Source organism: Salvelinus alpinus, chromosome 11 (genome assembly GCF_045679555.1).
Source record: "Salvelinus alpinus chromosome 11, SLU_Salpinus.1, whole genome shotgun sequence".
Lineage (NCBI taxonomy): Eukaryota > Metazoa > Chordata > Actinopteri > Salmoniformes > Salmonidae > Salvelinus > Salvelinus alpinus.
The window spans coordinates 22,796,898-22,818,335 of record NC_092096.1 but is presented as its reverse complement, the minus strand read 5'-3'; the positions used below and the strand labels follow the sequence as shown (position 1 = coordinate 22,818,335).

Below are 21,438 nucleotides of genomic sequence, written 5' to 3'. Positions count from 1 at the left end.
CCTGCGGAGAGACAGGTCCAATGGTCCTTTACTGCCATCTCCTGTTATTGTGAAGTGGAGATGCTGGACTCATGATGTGATTAGTGATGCAACACTGCCCTTTTGTGGGCATGGTAAAGAATAGCAACGCTCAGTTGTGAGGCTGCTTTGGGACAGTGAAAAAGTTTATCTCTTCAGTGGGTTCAAATTCATGGCAGTTATTGGTTTTAGCATGTTGAGACTAAATTTGTCAAACTAAATTTGTAAAGAAGTAAAAGAGTAAAGATATTCTTTTAAGTTGAGCCAACGTTTCTGGTAAGCTTATTTTTACATGTACAGTAACCTAGTTTCTAGGCATTTGTAGGCAATTACCATTTGCCTTCATTGGGGAATAACTCGTGTAAAATAAAGAATAGAAGCAGGAGCAGGTTGTGTACCATATTAACTGTAGTAGCAGCAGGGTAGGTAATGTACCATATTAACTATAATAGCAGCAGAAGTAGGTTATGTACCATTTTAACTGTAGTAGCAGCAGGGTAGGTAATGTACCATATTAACTGTAGTAGCAGCAGGGTAGGTAATGTACCATATTAACTGTAGTAGCAGCAGGGTAGGTAATGTACCATATTAACTGTAGTAGCAGCAGGGTAGGTAATGTACCATATTAACTGTAGTAGCAGCAGGGTAGGTAATGTACCATATTAACTGTAGTAGCAGCAGGGTAGGTAATGTACCATATTAACTGTAGTAGCAGCAGGGTAGGTAATGTACCATATTAACTGTAGTAGCAGCAGGGTAGGTCATATACCATATTAACTGTAGTAGCAGCAGGGTAGGTCATGTACCATATTAACTGTAGCAGCAGCAGTAGGTTATGCACTATATTAACTATAATAGCAGCAGAAGTAGGTTATGTACCATTTTAACTGTAGTAGCAGCAGGGTAGGTAATGTACCATATTAACTGTAGCAGCAGCAGTAGGTTATGCACTATATTAACTATAATAGCAGCAGAAGTAGGTTATGTACCATTTTAACTGTAGTAGCAGCAGGGTAGGTAATGTACCATATTAACTGTAGCAGCAGCAGTAGGTTATGCACTATATTAACTATAATAGCAGCAGAAGTAGGTTATGTACCATTTTAACTGTAGTAGCAGCAGGGTAGGTAATGTACCATATTAACTGTAGCAGCAGCAGTAGGTTATGCACTATATTAACTATAATAGCAGCAGAAGTAGGTTATGTACCATTTTAACTGTAGTAGCAGCAGGGTAGGTAATGTACCATATTAACTGTAGCAGCAGCAGTAGGTTATGCACTATATTAACTATAATAGCAGCAGAAGTAGGTTATGTACCATTTTAACTGTAGTAGCAGCAGGGTAGGTAATGTACCATATTAACTGTAGTAGCAGCAGGGTAGGTAATGTACTATATTAACTGTAGTAGCAGCAGGGTAGGTAATGTACCATATTAACTGTAGCAGCAGCAGCAGGTTATGCACTATATTAACTATAATAGCAGCAAAAGTAGGTTATGTACCATTTTAACTGTAGTAGCAGCAGGGTAGGTAATGTACCATATTAACTGTAGTAGCAGCAGGGTAGGTAATGTACCATATTAACTGTAGTAGCAGCAGGGTAGGTAATGTACCATATTAACTGTAGTAGCAGCAGGGTAGGTAATGTACCATATTAACTGTAGCAGCAGCAGTAGGTTATGCACTATATTAACTATAATAGCAGCAAAAGTAGGTTATGTACCATTTTAACTGTAGTAGCAGCAGGGTAGATAATGTACCATATTAACTGTAGTAGCAGCAGGGTAGGTAATGTACCATATTAACTGTAGTAGCAGCAGGGTAGGTAATGTACCATATTAACTGTAGTAGCAGCAGGGTAGGTAATGTACCATATTAACTGTAGTAGCAGCAGGGTAGGTCATGTACCATATTAACTGTAGCAGCAGCAGTAGGTTATGCACTATATTAACTATAATAGCAGCAGAAGTAGGTTATGTACCATTTTAACTGTAGTAGCAGCAGGGTAGGTAATGTACCATATTAACTGTAGCAGCAGCAGTAGGTTATGCACTATATTAACTATAATAGCAGCAGAAGTAGGTTATGTACCATTTTAACTGTAGTAGCAGCAGGGTAGGTAATGTACCATATTAACTGTAGTAGCAGCAGGGTAGGTAATGTACCATATTAACTGTAGTAGCAGCAGGGTAGGTAATGTACCATATTAACTGTAGCAGCAGCAGCAGGTTATGCACTATATTAACTATAATAGCAGCAAAAGTAGGTTATGTACCATTTTAACTGTAGTAGCAGCAGGGTAGGTAATGTACCATATTAACTGTAGTAGCAGCAGGGTAGGTAATGTACCATATTAACTGTAGTAGCAGCAGGGTAGGTAATGTACCATATTAACTGTAGTAGCAGCAGGGTAGGTAATGTACCATATTAACTGTAGCAGCAGCAGTAGGTTATGCACTATATTAACTATAATAGCAGCAAAAGTAGGTTATGTACCATTTTAACTGTAGTAGCAGCAGGGTAGGTAATGTACCATATTAACTGTAGTAGCAGCAGGGTAGGTAATGTACCATATTAACTGTGATAGCAGAAGAAGTAGGTTTTGTACCATATTAACTGTAGTAGCAGCAAGCATAGGTTTTGTACCATAATAACTGTAATAGCAGCAGGAGGCCTTTTGACATGTGCTTGGCTTTTCCCTAGTTGTATTTAATTTCCCCTTGATAAACAGGGCTACTGTTACATTTCCCCTTTGAATCATGCTTTTTTATTTTTTTGACAATTTTGTTGTCAAAAGCGTCATTGTATTGAATAAGACTACAAGCAGACTCATATTCCCATCAAATAAAATACAATTTTATTTGTCACATGCGCCAAATACAACAGATGTAGACCTTACCGTGAAATGCTTACTTACAAGCCCTTTACCAAAAATGCAGTTAAAGAAATAGAGTTAAGAAAATATTTACTACATTTACAAAAGTTTTTTTTTAAGTAACACAATAAAATAACAATACCGAGGCTATATACGGTACCGAGTCAATGTGCGGGGGTACAGGTTAGTAGAGGTAATTTGTACATGTAGGTAGGAGTAAAGTGACTATGCATAGAGAATAAACAATGATTGTTCACAAATCAATGTTGTCAACAAGATAAAACAATGCAATTTGATTCAAATAACCCAATTTAGGCAAAGTCAAATGTTTAAAGAAGAATAACGACTCTGACAAACCTGTATCAGAATGAAATGGCGTCATCCCGTTTGGAACTCCCAAAATATAACATTAGTCAAGGCCAGGGGTCTTCAACCTTTTCTTGCCCAGGGACCCCCCCTTCCAGGCAAACCGGTAACTAAACATACTGGAATATCCGCGTTTATAAACCCAGGGTCGTTACAATACCTTAGTAAAAATGTTTTCCACATGTCTTGTCTTATCATCAGGTGAATGATAATCGCAAGAAGTAATCAACATTTTAAAATGAATAGATTTGGTAGATAGTTTTTCCATTACCTCCCACACTATAATTGGAAGAAGAAGTGTAAACTATAACATAGACTATTAGCTAGAAAGGTAACTCTAAACACATTTTCGATAAGAGCAGCTGTTTAAAGTTGACATCATTAGAAAGAAGATATTATCCTATTTTGTACAGTAGGTATGTAATTCAAATTGCGTGTATTGTTTTTGCTAGCGATGTTAATAAAAACAACTACTTATTTCAGGGGAGGGGGGGTTGGCGATACTGTATATTTTTTTGCGGACAAAATAAACATAGCTATATGAATTATATTGAATGAATACTGAACAATATTTGCTATATGTTTAACTTTTTATCAAATAAGAAAAATCTACTTTTGCCGTGCGGTGATCTTTAACTGAAAAGGGGCGTGGTTAGCCCGGTCTTCTTGTAGATCAGTGGGACCGCCGAGCTTCAGCTTCGGTGTGTTTTCGGGCTGGCTGTTCTTTGTCCTCCATTAGAGCTCGGATTCCCAGGCCCATCGTACGGCGCAGGCCCGAAGTAGCGCAGCCGCTCTGAGGTTAGTGCCCTACCGCGCAATCTCCAGCTATTTCAGCCCCGGCGCAGCCGCACCAACAAACCCGGCAGCATAGGGGCGAAAAGATGCAGATTGTTTTAGATACCGATGAGAAAACGAAAAAACGAATATTTGGCGTTTTTGACGACAATACACTTTGCGCACACTGAGAATAAGTCGAGATAATGCAGCAATAGCGTTGGTGTTGATGTAGGCCTCTAGGCCTGTAATGTATTGTGTTACAGTTGTAGCTCGAGATGGCGGGTTCGGTACTACAGTAGTCGCGTTATTTTAGCTTAACAGTGCACAGCACATGTAATCGCATGCGATGCTTGGTTAGCATGCAATATTTTGGATTCTGATTCCAATAATTGTTATAGTTTTTACACAATTGTCCAGTATGTCGCTAAATACAGCTGCTTGGCCAGCTAATTCTCTAGCGAAATGTGTCTTGGACATTTGCTAGCCAACTGCGTTTTCATGGTTGACTTGCTTGCTAACGTTAACGAGAGGTTTATTTAGGTTCTTGTCATATCTAAAAGCATCATCGGAGCTAACTACCAGTAACCTAGCTAACTATATGGCTAGTAAAATAACCATAACATTTGATCATAAACGCTGTTAAACAGTGTTAGCGAAACACATTTAACTTAGCCACTAACCAGCTAGCTTGTTGTGGTCTATCCACCGCCATTGAATGGCAGGTTGGGTAGCGTTAGCTAGCTAGTAGCTATGGTCTGTTATCAATATAGCTCGCATACGTCTCATCTTTCGCGAGTATTTAATAGCAGACAGAGAATGCTTATCAGTGCAACCTAATTTTGAGTTACTGTTTAGCTAGACAATCTCGATGTCAATTGATAATTTGTCAAGACTAACTGGTTGGCTAGCCAGCCCATTCCTGCCCCTGTCTATCTTGCTGTCTATGTGCAACCTCTCTCTCCCCTCAAATAATTCACAGTAGGGCTATATAACAGTTTATAAAGATGCATCATGCAAGCCATTCAATTTTTGCATTTCCTGTCTCCCCCCACCCCCAAATCTATTCTGAAATATCATTAATTGGTCACCCAGTGCAATACTCAATTAGCCTTTTGAGTAGTAAAGTAATACATGCCTCTTGAATGAACATATTTTGAATATAGTCAACCTCAGCCATTATACATGCTATTTACATTTATTGAACATAAGTACAGAAGCACTGCATCAATGTATCTACACTGACAATATTACTACTGGAAGATCCATATGCATTATCATTAGCTATGTCATGTATCACACATTTAGCTAGTACACATTTTCATATATAGCCCCTAGACACAAACTTTATTTCATTGAGCCCTGTTAACATACTTCTGGGATAGTATCACAGTAGAAGTGGGCGGGGGCCTATACACACCCCTGAATGACACGTGCGTGTGCCGGGTTGCTTGCATCAATATCCCATGTGCTAATTATTGCCATAAAGCACATAAACCCCAACTCTGCTCCAGGAGGCAGGAGCGCTTCTCTATGGCTGTCCCAGCCTGTTGTGTGTGTGATCCCAGCCTGTTGTGTGTGTGATCCCAGCCTGTTGTGTGTGTGTGATCCCAGCCTGTTGTGTGTGTGATCCCAGCCTGTTGTGTGTGTGTGGTCCCAGCCTGTTGTGTGTGTGTGTGGTCCCAGCCTGTTGTGTGTGTGTGGTCCCAGCCTGTTGTGTGTGTGTGATCCCAGCCTGTTGTGTGTGTGATCCCAGCCTGTTGTGTGTGTGTGTGTGTGATCCCAGCCTGTTGTGTGTGTGATCCCAGCCTGTTGTGTGTGTGTGTGATCCCAGCCTGTTGTGTGTGTGGTCCCAGCCTGTTGTGTGTGTGGTGTCAGGTTGTTACATACTGAGACAGCAAAAAAATGAATTATTCCATGCAAATGGAATAAGTTATTTTCTATCCTCTTCAGTTAGTGTTTGAGGCTAGCACCACGCCATGGAGGACCACAACGTTCACCAGACCGAGCACATGACCACCATCGAGGAGCACGCCGTGCAGCAGGTACATGTGGCCACGTACACAGATCACAGCATGCTGAGCGCCGACGAGGACTCGCCCTCATCCCCTGACGACGACGTCTATGATGACTCAGACATTCTTCACTCGGCCGGCAATGACCAGATGACCGCGCACCTGGCAGCCGCAGGTGAGCCCTGGCCAATGAGAGGAGGGGTCTTTGGCATGATGGACATTCTATTATTCATAGTAGCAGAGTGAAATGAGCACTTTGGTCTCTGTCTTGAAGAGGTTACTGTATTCAGGATCTGCTCTGCCAAAGCCAGGTCATGGGGCCCTTGTATCAGGGTCACGCATTAGGAAAATGACAGAATGCTGTGTTGAACAGAAAGACATGGTTGCCTGTCATGTAGAGTAGGCAATCATAACCAGCTCTGTACATAACATGTCTATATACACCAGGGGTACTCAACTCTGACCCGATGAGGTCCGGAGCCTGCTGGTTTTCTCTTCTACCTGATCATTAATTGAGGACACACCTGGTATCCCAGGTCTAAATCAGTCCCTGATTAGAGGGGAACCGTGAAAGAAAATGCAGTGGACCTTGAATCCAGGTCCAAAGTTGAGTTTGAGGGTTCTACACTCTTCTGAATCTTTTCCCCAACTACTTATTTCAGACATGACATTGACAAGTCTTTGAACTGATCCACTCACCTAAAAGAGTAGTTGTCTTTCCTATCCATAGATCATTTTTCATATGCATGGTGTACTGTACATAACTGACCAGCAGATGGTGCTGTCAGACCACTAAAGCTAACTGCTCCATTTCAACTGTCTTGTTTCTATTCACAGGCCCAGTAGGCATGGCTGCAGCTGCTGCCGTAGCAACGGGCAAGAAACGCAAGAGGCCCCACATCTTCGAGTCCAACCCGTCCATCCGCAAGAGACAACAGACACGCCTTCTGAGGTGAGCGTCCCAGAACTGTCTATGACCCCAAAATCTTCCAGAACTCACCCAGGGCACTGTTTTCCTGCCTCTTTCTCTTGTCATTCTGAACAATATCCTATTAGTATCCTACTTTATTTCGTTTTATTTATAATGACAGTCATTTATCACCGCTATTTGTTTTTATAGTCCCCGTGACTAGAAAGAGCACGTTTGAGTGATTTTCGTGGTGTTTTTGTGTCTGTAGGAAACTGCGAGCCACCCTGGATGAGTACACCACCAGAGTTGGCCAACAGGCCATCGTTCTGTGCATCTCTCCCTCCAAACCCAACGCTTTGTTCAAGGTGTTTGGTGCTGCGCCGCTGGAGAATGTGGTGAGTGCAAACATGTCTGCCACACGTCACCCACACAGACGGAGGATGTGTTGCCGCCTCATAATGTTTGGCTGAATCTGTAACACAGAAGAAAAAGGAGTTAGTTTCATATAAGGAGTGTTTGTTCACTGTTCCTGCCTTACATTGGGGTTAAATCAATGGCCCAGTTCAACTTTTCTCAGTGCATCCGCTCTTCTGTCCTTCATTGGTTGAAGTAAACGCTGATCTGTGATTGGTGAAAGCAGTAGACTGAAACATCGTCTTCACTCGACGAGGGCTTTTCCTTTCCTTACTTCAAGGAAAAGAAGGATGCATCTTCAAAATTTCCGTGTTGACAGATAGTTACACCTACACGTTTTTCCTCCTAGTGGTTAAGGTTACAATTTAAGGGGTTGTCTTCTGATCTGAGATTTGTGCCTAAAGTCATCTGTTATCCAGAACATCCATTGCATTGGCCATTCAAGTCGCAGTGTCAACATCCTACCAACAGTAGTCTCAATGCATACTGACTCCAGCCCTGCAGCAGATATGACCATCTATATCGTGTGACGATAGAAAAACGTCTATCGTTTCATATTATGCTCTTATCGTTTATTTCGTTGTCCCCAAATCACACGCTGTACGGCAATATTTTCATCAATTGGACGACGCTTTGCGGAAGGAAATTTGCAACACAAACAAACATGGAGGGGCGTGAACGTGACACAGAGCTCGTACCTAAAAGAGGGGCTACTTCTGTCAGATGGACGTGGTTTGGTTATGAAAAGTCTGACACGGACCAGAAAACCGTCCTCTGCTAAATATGCCGCAAGCCGGTCCCGACAACAGGCTCAAACACCACTAACCTCTCTTACCACCTACGCAAGAAGGTGGTAAGAGTGAAACAGTACGGAGAGAGTCTACGGATAAGACCCCAAAAAGTACAGTCGGGGGCTCAAAACAAACCCCTGACTCAGACGTTGCAAGAGGCCTTTGTCCATGGCACACCATATGGCAAAGAATCACGAAGATGGAAGGAGGTAACAGCTGCCGTTACAACTTACATCTGCAAAGACATGGCCCCAATTTACACGGTCAAGAAACGGGGATTTCGTGAGTTGGTGCTAACATTTGACCCAATGTACCAAAAGCAAATTGATATTTTTTGCCTATTTAACTGGGCAAGTCCGTTAAGAACAAATTCTTATTTTCAATGACTGCCTATATTTTAGGCCTATATTTATTTTGTTTGCAACTATAGTTGAAGTGTCTTCTATTTACCTTTTTTTAGATTTTATACATGAATATTTTATATTTTGTTACATTTGTTACATTTGCACAAAGGTTCTAAATAAAATAATCAAATATAAGTAGGTACCTTTTTATTTGTTGAGTTTAATTCAAAATGTAATAAGAAATAGGCCTTTACATGTGGTAATTTTATATCAACTATTTATTAATTGAATTGTCAGAAAATGTGATATGTATCGTTATCAGGATATGAATTGACCTATGTCAGGATATGAGGTTTTGGCCATATCGCCCAGCCCTAGACTGCAGAGTACCTCACTATGTCACAATGTTTGGTTCTCAGACTGCTTTTACAAGGTTAGGGATAACCTGCCCTTGACCTTTGCCCCCTACTCTGGGTCGTCCACTAACCCATGTTTTTCCTACCCCTCCTCCTTCTCCCTGCAGGTGAGGAAGTACAAGGGCATGATCCTGGAGGACCTGGAGAATGCCCTGGCCGAGCACGCACCCCCCGGGGGGGAACTAACCTCTGAGCTGCCCCCCCTCACCATTGACGGCATCCCCGTCTCTGTGGACAAGATGACACAGGTGAGCCCATAGAGAGACGATACACTGACACACACAGCCATATTTATTCATGTTTATGGGTGAGATGAGAACCCTCGTCTGGCCAGCAGATGGAGCTAGTTGGTTATAAATCCCTCACTGCTCAGACTATGGTTTCATGCTTTGGCTATGCTAGAAAATGACATGCTTCAAGGACAAATGTCCCTTTTAGGTCAATTTCGTCTTGGTTGTCACCTGTTCTCATGAGGACTGTTGCCACTAGTTTATCCAGCATGAGTTGCTCGTTAGAACTATAGATCCTATTTGATTCTAGCTTGTAGTCTAATGTCTTCATGAGACAGATTTGGAATCCATAATGAGCCAAACAAGGCTTTCCGATATGCCCGTATCGTTTTAAGATGCATACTGACTGTCAGGCCAGTCAGTATGTAAGAGAACGTAGAGTGAATGCTGTGTCCTGGTCCACACTAGAGTCCTGTTCTGTAGGCACGAAGCGGACTGAAACAGGGAGGTGCTATCTGAACTTATCCAAAAAGTAAGAGGCACTCATTTTTGTTTTTCCATTCCAAAGTGTTTTGCTTCGTTGTGCCCTAATGAACACAGCCCAGAGATGGCTCACAGAGTAGTCTTCATCCCAAGTGGCGCCAGCTTGTTTACTTCACTGCTGACACAGTCATTGGATCGTCATCATCAGAGACTTGGTACCATGGATCGCCCTCAGAGACACTACCCCAGGGAGAGGGGACAGAGGCAGCCAATCACTGAGCCCACAGGGATAGAAACAGCCAATCACAGGACCCACAGGGAGAGGAGCGGCCAATCCTGTCTCCTCTGGGGCAGGCGTGATAGAACCAGGAAGAATCTCGACGGTTGTTTTTTGTGGTTTTTTATGAGTTGAGGAGAGGAGGATCTGTTGCCTTACTTCACTCTGCCTAAGCTGGTTGGCAATGGGGTTACGGAAGGTGTGTTTTTATTTTTTTATTTAACCAGGTAGGCCAGTTGAGAACAAGTTATCATTTACAACTGCGACCTGGCCAAGATAAAGCAAAGCAGTGCGACACAAACAACACAGAGTTACACATGGATTAAACAAACATACAGTCAATAACACAATAGAGAAAAAAGGGGGGGTGGAAAGAAAGTATATACAGTGTGTGCAAATGGCGTGAAGAGGTAAGGCAATAAATAGGCCATAGTAGCGAAGTAATTACAATTTAGCAAATTAACACTGGCGTGATAAATGTGCAGATGATGATGTGCAAGTAGAAATACTGGTGTGCAGAAAAGTAAATTAAAACAATATGGGGATGAGGTAGGTAGATTGGTTGGGCTATTTACAGATGAGCTATGTACAGCTGATGTTTAAAGTTAGTGAGGGAAATATCAGTCTCCAAAATTTGAGATTTGTTCCAGTTGTTGGCAGCAGAGAACTGGAAAGAAAGGTCAGCCAAAGGAGGTGTTGGCTTTGGGGATGACCAGTGAGATATACCTGCTGGAGCGCATGCTACGGGTGGGTGTTGTTATGGTGACCAGTGAGCTGAGATAAGGCGGGGCTTAACGTAGCGAAGACTTATAGATGACCTGGAGCCAGTGGGTCTGGCGACGAATATGTAGCGAGGGCCAGCCGACGAGAGCATACAGGTCGCAGTGGTGGGTGGAATATGGGGCTTTGGTGACAAAACTGATGGCACTGTGATAGACTGCATTCAGTTTGCTGAGTAGAGTGTTGGAGGCTATTTTGTAAATGACATCGCCGAAGTCGAGGATCGGTAGGATAGTCAGATTTACGAGGGTATGTTTTGCGGCGTGAGTGAAGGAGGCTTTGTTGCGAAGTTGGAAGCTGATTCTAGATTTAATTTTGGATTGGCGATGTTTAATTTGAGTCTGGAAGGAAAGTTTACAGTCTGGCCAGACACCTAGGTATTTGTAGAGTTCCACATATTCTAAATCAGAACCGTCCAGAGTAGTGATGCTAGGCGGGCGGGTGGGTGCGGGCAGCGAACGGTTGAAAACATGCATTTAGTTTTACTAGCGTTTAAGAGCACTTGGAGGCCACGGAAGGAGTGTGGCATTGAAGCTCGTCTGGAGGTTAGTTAACACAGTGTCCAAAGAAGGGCCAGATGTATACAGAAGGGTGTCGTCTGCGTAGAGGTGGATCAGAGAATCACCCGCAGCAAGAGCTACATCGTTGATGTAAGCCTGAGAATTGTCGGCCTGAGAATTGAACCCTGTGGTACCCCCATAGAGACTGCCAGAGGTCCCGGACAACAGGCCCTCCGATTTAGCACACTGAACTCTGAGAAGTAGTTGGTGAACCAGGCGAGGCAGTCATTTGAGAAACCAAGGCTGTTGAGTCTACCGATAAGAATGTGGTGATTGACAGAGTCGAAAGCCTTGGCCAGGTCGATGAAGACGGCTACACAGTACTGTCTTTTATCGATGGCGGTTATGATATCGTTTAGTACCTTGGAAACCAGATTGCACAGCGGAGAAGGTACGGTGGGATTCGAAATGGTCAGTGATCTGTTTGTATACTTGGCTTTTGAAGACTTTAGAAAGGCAGGGCAGGATAGATATAGGTCTAACAGTTTGGGTCTAGGGGGTCTCCCCCTTTGGGGATGACGGCGGCAGCTTTCCAATCTTTAGGGAGCTTTCCAATCTTTAGGGATCTCGGACGATACGAAAGAGAGATTGAACAGACTGGTAATAGGGGTTGCAACAATGGCGGCGGATAATTTTAGAGAGGGTCCAGATGGTCTAGCCCAGCTGATTTGTATGTGTCCAGGTTTTGCAACGGGGGGGGGGGGTTCTGGAGAGCCAGGTAAAAGCCGTATCCCAGGACACTCACCTGGCTGGGGCCAGAGTGACGGGAGAGTGTGGACTTTGTGGAGATGTAGTCTGTCGACTGCTACTCTGCTGAATAGGTGTCTCTTTCAAAAGAGATGATCTCAATGAGACAAACCTGTATACATGTAAGGTTAAATATAGTAGTGGAGTGGAAGACATGGTTGTGCCAGGAGACAGGCTCAAATAAGAGGTTGTAAGATGGATAGGGATTGAGTGACAACCAGGGGAGGGGAGTCAGCCTGACTATCCCTGGAGAGGCTCATCTGGCTGGGTTTGGGGGAGTTCACGACAGGGCCCTGGTGGCTGGTGGTATGGAGAGCCTAGGAGCAGTAGGTGAGTCGAGAGACCAGCCAGGGTGAGCCAGCCCATAATTACAGCTCTTTGGGTTTGGAGTGGCTGGCTGCTGATTGGCTGATAGCCTGCCGGATTAGACCAAAGGGAGGGGGGTTAACGCCACACACAGTCACTGTAATTAGGCCATCTGTCCCCCAATCCCCCCCCAATAAACCAGCTACAGGTGGAGAGACAGAGGCACTGAGGAGCTTACTATAGCTGTTGCTACCTGCTACATTAGTAAACTAGTCTTTGTCGGTCTCCATTTTATAAACTCTGACAAATGTGTGTTTCTGTTGTTTTTGAGAGGGTTTCTCCAAACGCTAATTCACTGGCTGCAACTACAGCAGGACGGAGACGAAGACGGGTCAGAATGGCTTTCTCAAAACATTTTTATAGTATGATTATGTTATCACCAGAGGTTACCCATCGATGTTTCAGACTATCCAGAGCCAGTCAAGTACCACCATTTTGTCTACTCTCTCAGAACACAGAGCAAACTGGATAGCTGTGTGGTGATTCTATTTTTAGCTAAATTTACTCAGTGATGTCAATGTGGGTAGATGCTGCAGTGGCCCCATCCCTACCCCGGCCCCAGTATTACCAGGGACACTGAGGACATGGGGACTAAACCCACCCCAGCTAGGGAAGACACACACACACACATGGCTACACATGCCACATGGGACTGGTAAGGCGCGCAGTAGACTGGTAAGGCGCGCAGTAGACTGGTAAGGCGCGCAGTAGACTGGTAAGGCGCGCAGTAGACTGGTAAGGCGCGCAGTAGACTGGTAAGGCGCGCAGTAGACTGGTAAGGCGCGCAGTAGACTGGTAAGGCGCGCATTAGACTGGTAAGGCGCGCGGAGGTGTGTGTGTTCCACCCCCTTCGTCTCCCAGGAAGAGGGGGCAAATCAGAATAAATAAATGAGGCCTCTTGTGCAATAGGTTGGATGACTCCAAGCAATCAGGCTTCATTGTGGTTAGCCGTCAATCCTAAATGTTCAGAGTACAGTACAGAGTACAGCACACCACTTAAACAGTAGGGAGAATGAATGAAACATCAGCCACCTACTACTTCAATAACATGTTAACAGACTGCTGTGGTGACCAGAGGAGATTCAGTGAGATTAACCACAGTTCAATAACATGTTAACAGACTGCTGTGGTGACCAGAGGAGATTCAGTGAGATTAACCACAGTTCAATAACATGTTAACAGACTGCTGTGGTGACCAGAGGAGATTCAGTGAGATTAACCACAGTTCAATAACATGTTAACAGACTGCTGTGGTGACCAGAGGAGATTCAGTGAGATTAACCACAGTTCAATAACATGTTAACAGACTGCTGTAGTGACCAGAGGAGATTCTGTGAGATTAACCACAGTTCAATAACATGTTAATAACAGACTGCTGTAGTAACAGAGGAGATTCTGTGAGATTAACCACAGTTCAATAACATGTTAACAGACTGCTGTAGTGACCAGAGGAGATTCTGTGAGATTAACCACAGTTCAATAACATGTTAACAGACTGCTGTAGTAACAGAGGAGATTCAGTGAGATTAACCACAGTTCAATAACATGTTAACAGACTGCTGTGGTGACCAGAGGAGATTCAGTGAGATTAACCACAGTTCAATAACATGTTAACAGACTGCTGTGGTGACCAGAGGAGATTCTGTGAGATTAACCACAGTTCAATAACATGTTAACAGACTGCTGTGGTGACCAGAGGAGATTCAGTGAGATTAACCACAGTTCAATAACATGTTAACAGACTGCTGTAGTGACCAGAGGAGATTCAGTGAGATTAACCACAGTTCAATAACATGTTAACAGACTGCTGTGGTGACCAGAGGAGATTAACCACAGTTCAATAACATGTTAACAGACTGCTGTAGTGACCAGAGGAGATTCAGTGAGATTAACCACAGTTCAATAACATGTTAACAGACTGCTGTAGTGACCAGAGGAGATTCAGTGAGATTAACCACAGTTCACTAACATGTTACAGACTGCTGTGTGACCAGAGCAGTCTGTTAACCACGTTCATCTGAACAGCTGCTGGGTGACCAGAGGAGATTCAGTGAGATTAACCACAGTTCAATAACATGTTAACATGTTACTGAACTGTGGTTAACCACAGCTGAATCTCAGCTGCTGGTCACCACAGCAGTTCATGTTAACATGTTAATATGAACTGCTGTAGTGACCAGAGGAGATTCAGTGAGATTAACCACAGTTCAATAACATGTTAATAACAGACTGCTGTAGTGACCAGAGGAGATTCTGTGAGATTAACCACAGTTCAATAACATGTTAACAGACTGCTGTAGTGACCAGAGGAGATTCAGTGAGATTAACCACAGTTCAATAACATGTTAACAGACTGCTGTGGTGACCAGAGGAGATTCAGTGAGATTAACCACAGTTCAATAACATGTTAACAGACTGCTGTGGTGACCAGAGGAGATTCAGTGAGATTAACCACAGTTCAATAACATGTTAACAGACTGCTGTAGTGACCAGAGGAGATTCAGTGAGATTAACCACAGTTCAATAACATGTTAACAGACTGCTGTGGTGACCAGAGGAGATTCAGTGAGATTAACCACAGTTCAATAACATGTTAATAACAGACTGCTGTAGTGACCAGAGGAGATTCTGTGAGATTAACCACAGTTCAATAACATGTTAACAGACTGCTGTAGTGACCAGAGGAGATTCAGTGAGATTAACCACAGTTCAATAACATGTTAACAGACTGCTGTGGTGACCAGAGGAGATTCAGTGAGATTAACCACAGTTCAATAACATGTTAACAGACTGCTGTAGTGACCAGAGGAGATTCAGTGAGATTAACCACAGTTCAATAACATGTTAACAGACTGCTGTAGTGACCAGAGGAGATTCAGTGAGATTAACCACAGTTCAATAACATGTTAACAGACTGCTGCAGAGGAGATTCAGTGGTAGTTTTTAAACCTTAATCTCACTGAATCTCCTCTGGTCACTACAGCAGTCTGTTAACATGTTATTGAACTGTGGTTAATCTGGACAGTGCAAAATGGGTGTGTTTATATCTGGATGTTGTTGTTTGTTATATAACTGATGGAGACTAGAGTGTCAACTATTGAGGCGGTTCAGGTTTTCTGCCCAGAACAGGGTTTTGTTCATTTGGGCAGGCAACAGAGAGAAAAGTTGTAAAATGTTTTTCAGCGGAAAACGAAAGAACACAGTCCAGGTGGTCCCTCCAGGTTTCAGTCTGTTTTCTCCCATTTAGTGCCACCCAAGTTCAGAGCCATTAGGCCAAGATTGTGTTAGTTCATCAGTCAGGGAGGCAGACTGGAGCCTCAGTCATAGACTGGCCTGTAGATAGACCTCAGTGCAGTGTGGTCTCCTTTTTAGAAATCCTATTTCTGGGCCCCGTCCACCTCAGCAAGCTGCAGGTATGTAATCAATACCGCTTTCCTCCCCCTAGTCAAGGGCACGTGTGTGTGTACCACTCACCCCCCTGTATCTTGTTTCCTCTGGTCAGGCCCAGCTTCGAGCGTTCATCCCAGAGATGCTGAAGTATTCGACGGGCAGGGGCAAGCCTGGCTGGGGCAAGGAGAGCTGCAAGCCCATCTGGTGGCCAGAGGACATCCCCTGGGCCAACGTGCGCAGCGACGTGCGCACTGAGGAACAGAAACAGAGGGTGAGGTTGAAAACACACTTTCCCTGTGAATTGCCTCCCTGGTATCATTACAATGTTGAACATGGTAGAGAGGTAGGAGGATTGCCTCCCTGATATCATTACAATGTTGAATATGGTAGAGAGGTAGGACGTTGTGGAGGTCAAAGGGTCTTTGAGTGGAGACGGTTAGCCTTTTACGGCTAGGGGTTCCGCTAGCGGAACGTTTCGACACCATCCGGTGACATGGCAGAGCGCGAAATTCTAAAGAATTATTAGAAATATTTAACTTTCATACATTCACAAGTGCAATAGACCAAATTAAAGCTTAATCTAGCCACCGTGTCAGATTTCAAAGGCTTTACGGCGAAAGCGAACCATGCTATTATCTGAGGACAGCACCCCATCAAGCAAACATGACAATCATAATTCAACCCGCCAGGCGCGACACAAAAGTCAGAAATAACTATATAATTCATGCCTTACTTTTGAAGATCTTTTTCTGTTGGCACTCCAATGTGTCCCATAAACATCATAAATGGTACTTTTGTTCGATTAATTCCGTCGTTATATCTCCAGAATGTCCATTTATTTGGCGCGTTTGATTAAAAAAAACACAGGTTCCAACTCGTGCAACATGACTACAAAATATCTAATAAGTTACCTGTAATCTTGATCCAAACATTTCAAACAACTTTCCTAATACAACTTTAGGTATTTTTTTACGTAAATAATCGATAAAATTTAAGACGGGATAAACTGTGTTCAATAGCGGATAAAAACAAAGTGGAGCGAGCTTTCAGGTCGCGTGCCCCAACCACAACAGTACACTAGACTCGACCCTCGTTCTGAACAGCCCTACTTCTTAATTTCTCAAAGGAAAAACATCAACCAATTTCTAAAGACTGTTGACATCCAGTGGAAGCGATAGGAACTGCAAGCAAGTGCCTTAGAAATCTAGATCCTCATTGAAAACACTGTCACCTCAAAAAAAATGTTTCGCCTGCCAAATAAGTTCTGTTATACTCAGACATAATTTTAACAGTTTTAGAAACTTTAGAGTGTTTTCTATCCAAATCTACCAATTATATGCATATCCTAGCTTCTGGGCCTGAGTAGCAGGCAGTTTACTCTGGGCACGCTTTTCATCCGGATGTGAAAATACCGCCCCCTTGCCCGAGGTTAAAGAATAATAACTTGGTGGGACAGAGTTCTACCAGGGACAATCCAACAATAATATCTTGGTGGGACAGAGTTCTACCAGGGACAATCCAACACTAATAACTTGGTGGGATAAAGTTCTACCAGGAACAATCCAACACTAATAACTTGGTGGGACAGAGTTCTACCAGGGACAATCCAACACTAATAACTTGGTGGGATAAAGTTCTACCAGGGACAATCCAACACTAATAACTTGGTGGGACAGAGTTCTACCAGGGACAATCCAACAATACGTTATGTGGAAATGACTTCTTTACTGTTTAAAATATGTTGAGTTATGAAGCATAGGTATCAATGAATACAAAAGTTACTTTTTTACATAAGACAACAATATACAAAAAAAAGTTGCAAGGAAATTACTTATTCAAATGACTTATGTATTGCAACTAAAGCCCAGACTGAATTCAGCTCAGTTTCACTCTTCTATCAATTAGTAAAGTTCAACTATAGTGAAACGTAGCGAAATTCTGTCTGGGTTTCAAGAGTACAGGAAACAACACAAACCAATCTACCAGTCCCCTTGTATAACATCTCCTTTTGCTGTGGCGCCCCTTGCTAGGTGTCGTGGACGCAGGCGCTGCGGACCATCGTGAAGAACTGCTACAAGCAGCATGGGCGCGAGGACCTGCTGTACGCCTTTGAGGACCAGGTGCCACAGCACACGGCCATGACCACAGCCACCCACAGCATCACCCACCTGGTGCCCTCACAGACCGTGGTGCAGACCATCAGCAACCCCGACGGCACCGTCTCCCTCATACAGGTCAGGTTTCCCATAGGTACAGATCTAGGATCTCCCTTAACCAATATTTGGTCAAGCTCCGGGGTAAAGTTTCCCCCTAGGAACAGATCAGCTTATTTTTTTGTGGGGTAATGCTAAACTGACCCAAGTTCAGCGTCTAGGGGCAACTTAACCCTACTCCACAGATCAGAGGTCACCTAAACGCAGAGTCAAGATTAGGGTCCCAACATTCCGGGAACGTTCGCAAAGTTCCAAGGTTTTTCAGAAATCCCGATTGGAGGATTCCCGGAATCAGAAGGGAATAAGCTGGGAGGGACTTATCAAACTGGGAGTCCTCCAACTGGGATTTTGGAAAGACCTGGGAACTTTGGGTCTGTTTCTGGAATTTTGCAACCCTACTAAGGATCCAGATGGCGCAGTCCTCCCTCTCTCTAGATGGCCGCAGGCCTACCCCTCTCTAGGCGGCTGCAGGCCTCCCCCCCCCCCCTCTCTAGGCGGCCTACAGGCCCCCCCCCCTCTCTAGGCGGCCCGCAGCCCCCCCCCCCTCTAGGCGGCCCACAGGCCTCCCCCTCTCTAGGCAGCCCGCAGCCCCCCCCCCCCTCTAGGCGGCCCACAGGCCTACCCCTCTCTAGGCGGCTGCAGGCCTCCCTCCCCCCCCCCCCTCTCTAGGCGGCCTACAGGCCCCCCCCCTCTCTAGGCAGTCCGCAGCCCCCCCCCCCCCCCCTCTAGGCGGCCCACAGGCCTCCCCCTCTCTAGGCGGTGATTAAAAGATGCCCTGGATGATGATTTGGAGGGATATAATCCATGGGAAGGATTTGGCTGTTTTGTACTCAAGCCAGGCTGCCCATTGTAATCTCCCTTTCCCCTCTCTCTCTCTCCACCACCTCTCTTTTTCCCTCTCTGCCCCTCAGGTGGGCACAGGGCAGACGGTGGCCACTCTGGCCGATGCCTCGGAGCTGCCAGGCACAGTGACCGTGGCCCAGGTCAACTACACTGTGAACGACGGAGAGGTACACACACCACACACCTCATCAGTCTCTCAGAACACAAACACACACACACACACACTTACAAATACACACACTTGTAGAGACACCTGATTCTCCTATCTGATGACTGTATGCGGTTGTAATGGCAGTCCCTCCTGTGTGTAAGGTGTGTTACTACTATTCTGTGAGGAGTGTTAGATGTTACTGTTAAATCTCCAGAGTAGTGAACATAGCGTGTAGCTGAAAGGTTTCTATAACTGGCTCCATTACACACTTTTAGGCAATATGCCCCTTTACACCCTATCACTTTTATAATAAATAAATACAAAACCATTTTGATGGCGTTTTAAGCCTGAAGGTCGTTTTTCTGCAGTGTGCGGACAGCGTTCCTCTTTTTGAGATGCTAATGTTAACCATCTCCTGATTCCTAATTGGCATATATCATTCCTCACCTCTCCTCGGCAATAGTTGATGTGTGGTGAGCTTTCTGGCGCAAAGGGGCAGTCCAGACCACACCCAGGTGGGTTCTACACATTGGTCATGGATGAGGTGATTTCCCCCTTACTATTTAAAGCGCTGACAGGGATTTTTCTGCCATTGAAATCCTTGGGCGGGCCGCCTAAACGCTTTATCGGGTCACCTAAGTCCATACAGTGAGGGAGAAAAACACTTTTCAGTGTAAACTGAAACGACAGATATATAGGATGTAGAACAGACAAATAGACATATATATTAGAATATGATCTTTGAGAACTAACAATCACCAAAGTAAAAACAATAAATTTAGCCGTATTGATTTTGTTATTATACTTGAGCAAAATAACACCGCATTAGCCATGGCAGAACTGCAGGAAATTTGCTTTAAAACTGCAATATCTTCTCTCAGCTCCATGGAGAAATATGTAGAACTGCATAAAATTTACTTTTAAAACCCCCCGAAAAATGATCTCCACTCCATGGAGAATGTGAGCGAGCACTGCAGGAAATTAACTTTTAAAACCTCCTGAAAATGATCTCGGCTCCATGGAGAAATGTGTAGAACTGCGGGAAATTGGCTTAAAATGCAAATAATACTGTACACCATCAAGATGAGGGCCTCTTAAATTCAGCTGCGCCTACGGGCTGACTGCGCCCGTTGCCGCGCCCGTTGCCACGCCCACCACCTAAGCCCTTTTTTGATCCAGAAAAAACCCTGCACTGATGTAAAAAGCGCCATAGAAATCAGTCTTGTTTTTGTTTCATTATGTGAAGTGTTGTAGAACATGCAACACTCTGTGGTGTACTTTACACTCTGGGATCCGGCGATACTGCTAGCCATAGATGTGCACGCATGGATAAATCATCCTGTTGGTTTATAGTCCTATTTCATTTTCAAGAGATGATCAATACAAGGCTTTGGTTTTTAACAGAATTTTATATTACTCAAAACTTTAGTGCGTTCCGGCCTCCCGAGTGCGCAGCGGTCTAAAACACTGCATCGCAGTGCTAGAGGCGTCCCTACAGACACGGGTTCGAACCCGGGCTGTGTCGCAGCCGGCCACGACCAGGAGACCCATGAGGCGGCGCACAATTGGCCCAGCGTTGTCCGGGTTAAGGGAGGGTTTGGCCGGCCCGGGATGTCCTTGTCCCATAGCGCACTAGCGACTCCTTGTGGCGGATGCATGCTGACTTCGGTCGCCAACTGTATGGCGTTTCCTCCGACACATTTGGTGCGGCTGGCTTCTGGGTTAAGCGAGCAGTGTGTCAAGTAGCAGTGCGGCTTGGCAGGGTCGTGTTTCGGAGGACGCATGGCTCTCGACCTTCGCCTCTCCCGAGTCCATAGCGGAGTTGCAGCGATGGGACAAGACTAACTACCAATTGGATATCACGAAATTGGGGAGGAAAAAAAGCTTTTAATCATTTTAATCAACAACAAAAAAATGCTTTTATGCGTTGTCTGAATATGTTAGCCAACAAAACATTTTTATTGTAATGTGCATGATATGGTATTTGTAGGATTGTCATAAATCACTATGCCTTCATCTCTTGTTGAGGAACTTGTCATATTTACTGTTCTGTAACCCTGAAATGCAACTTCATACTCTGTTTCAATATCATTGCTGAATACCAAGTTCTCTCTACTCTTCACCAGAATATGTCGGTGTGTCGCACGTTACCGATGGAGGTGTCGCCACAGTTTATTGTAAGCGGCAGATATACGTCACATTTTATGTTAATTGACTACGACAAATGTTTGTCGAAGGATCACAATCATACTTGTTTTTGTTTGTCGTAGTGTAGAAACACCCTAACTCTGCCTCTCTCTGTCCCTTTCCCCCTCTCTTCCTCTCTCCATCTGTCTTACGACTTCCTCTCTCCATCTCTCACTTGCTCTCACCCTCCTCTCCCCCCCCTCTCCCCCCCTCTCCCCCTCTCTCCACCTCTTACCATATTTTTTCTCTCCCTCTCTCTTACCCTCTTCCTTCTATCCTATTTCCCT

At 44.3% G+C, this 21,438-nt stretch overlaps 1 protein-coding gene across 7 annotated transcripts in view; it reads left to right on the top strand.

Annotated features, from left to right (window-relative positions):
- The first annotated feature begins 3,928 nt into the window (after positions 1-3,928).
- Positions 3,929-21,438, top strand: part of nrf1 (nuclear respiratory factor 1) — a 30,364-nt gene continuing 12,854 nt past the window's right edge. For 4 of the 7 annotated variants that reach the window (XM_071332131.1, XM_071332130.1, XM_071332133.1 and 1 more), the window contains exons 1-10: positions 3,929-4,058; positions 5,988-6,224; positions 6,887-7,001; positions 7,228-7,354; positions 9,032-9,172; positions 15,870-16,028; positions 17,788-17,991; positions 18,882-18,980; positions 19,428-19,508; positions 21,091-21,141. In XM_071332131.1, the coding sequence (XP_071188232.1) occupies positions 6,014-6,224; positions 6,887-7,001; positions 7,228-7,354; positions 9,032-9,172; positions 15,870-16,028; positions 17,788-17,991; positions 18,882-18,980; positions 19,428-19,508; positions 21,091-21,141 (1,188 nt within the window). In that variant the 5' untranslated portion in view covers positions 3,929-4,058; positions 5,988-6,013. The remainder of the gene's footprint in view (positions 4,059-5,987; positions 6,225-6,886; positions 7,002-7,227; positions 7,355-9,031; positions 9,173-15,869; positions 16,029-17,787; positions 17,992-18,881; positions 18,981-19,427; positions 19,509-21,090; positions 21,142-21,438) is intronic. The other 3 variants (XM_071332135.1, XM_071332134.1, XM_071332137.1) reach the window with 1 other exon arrangement.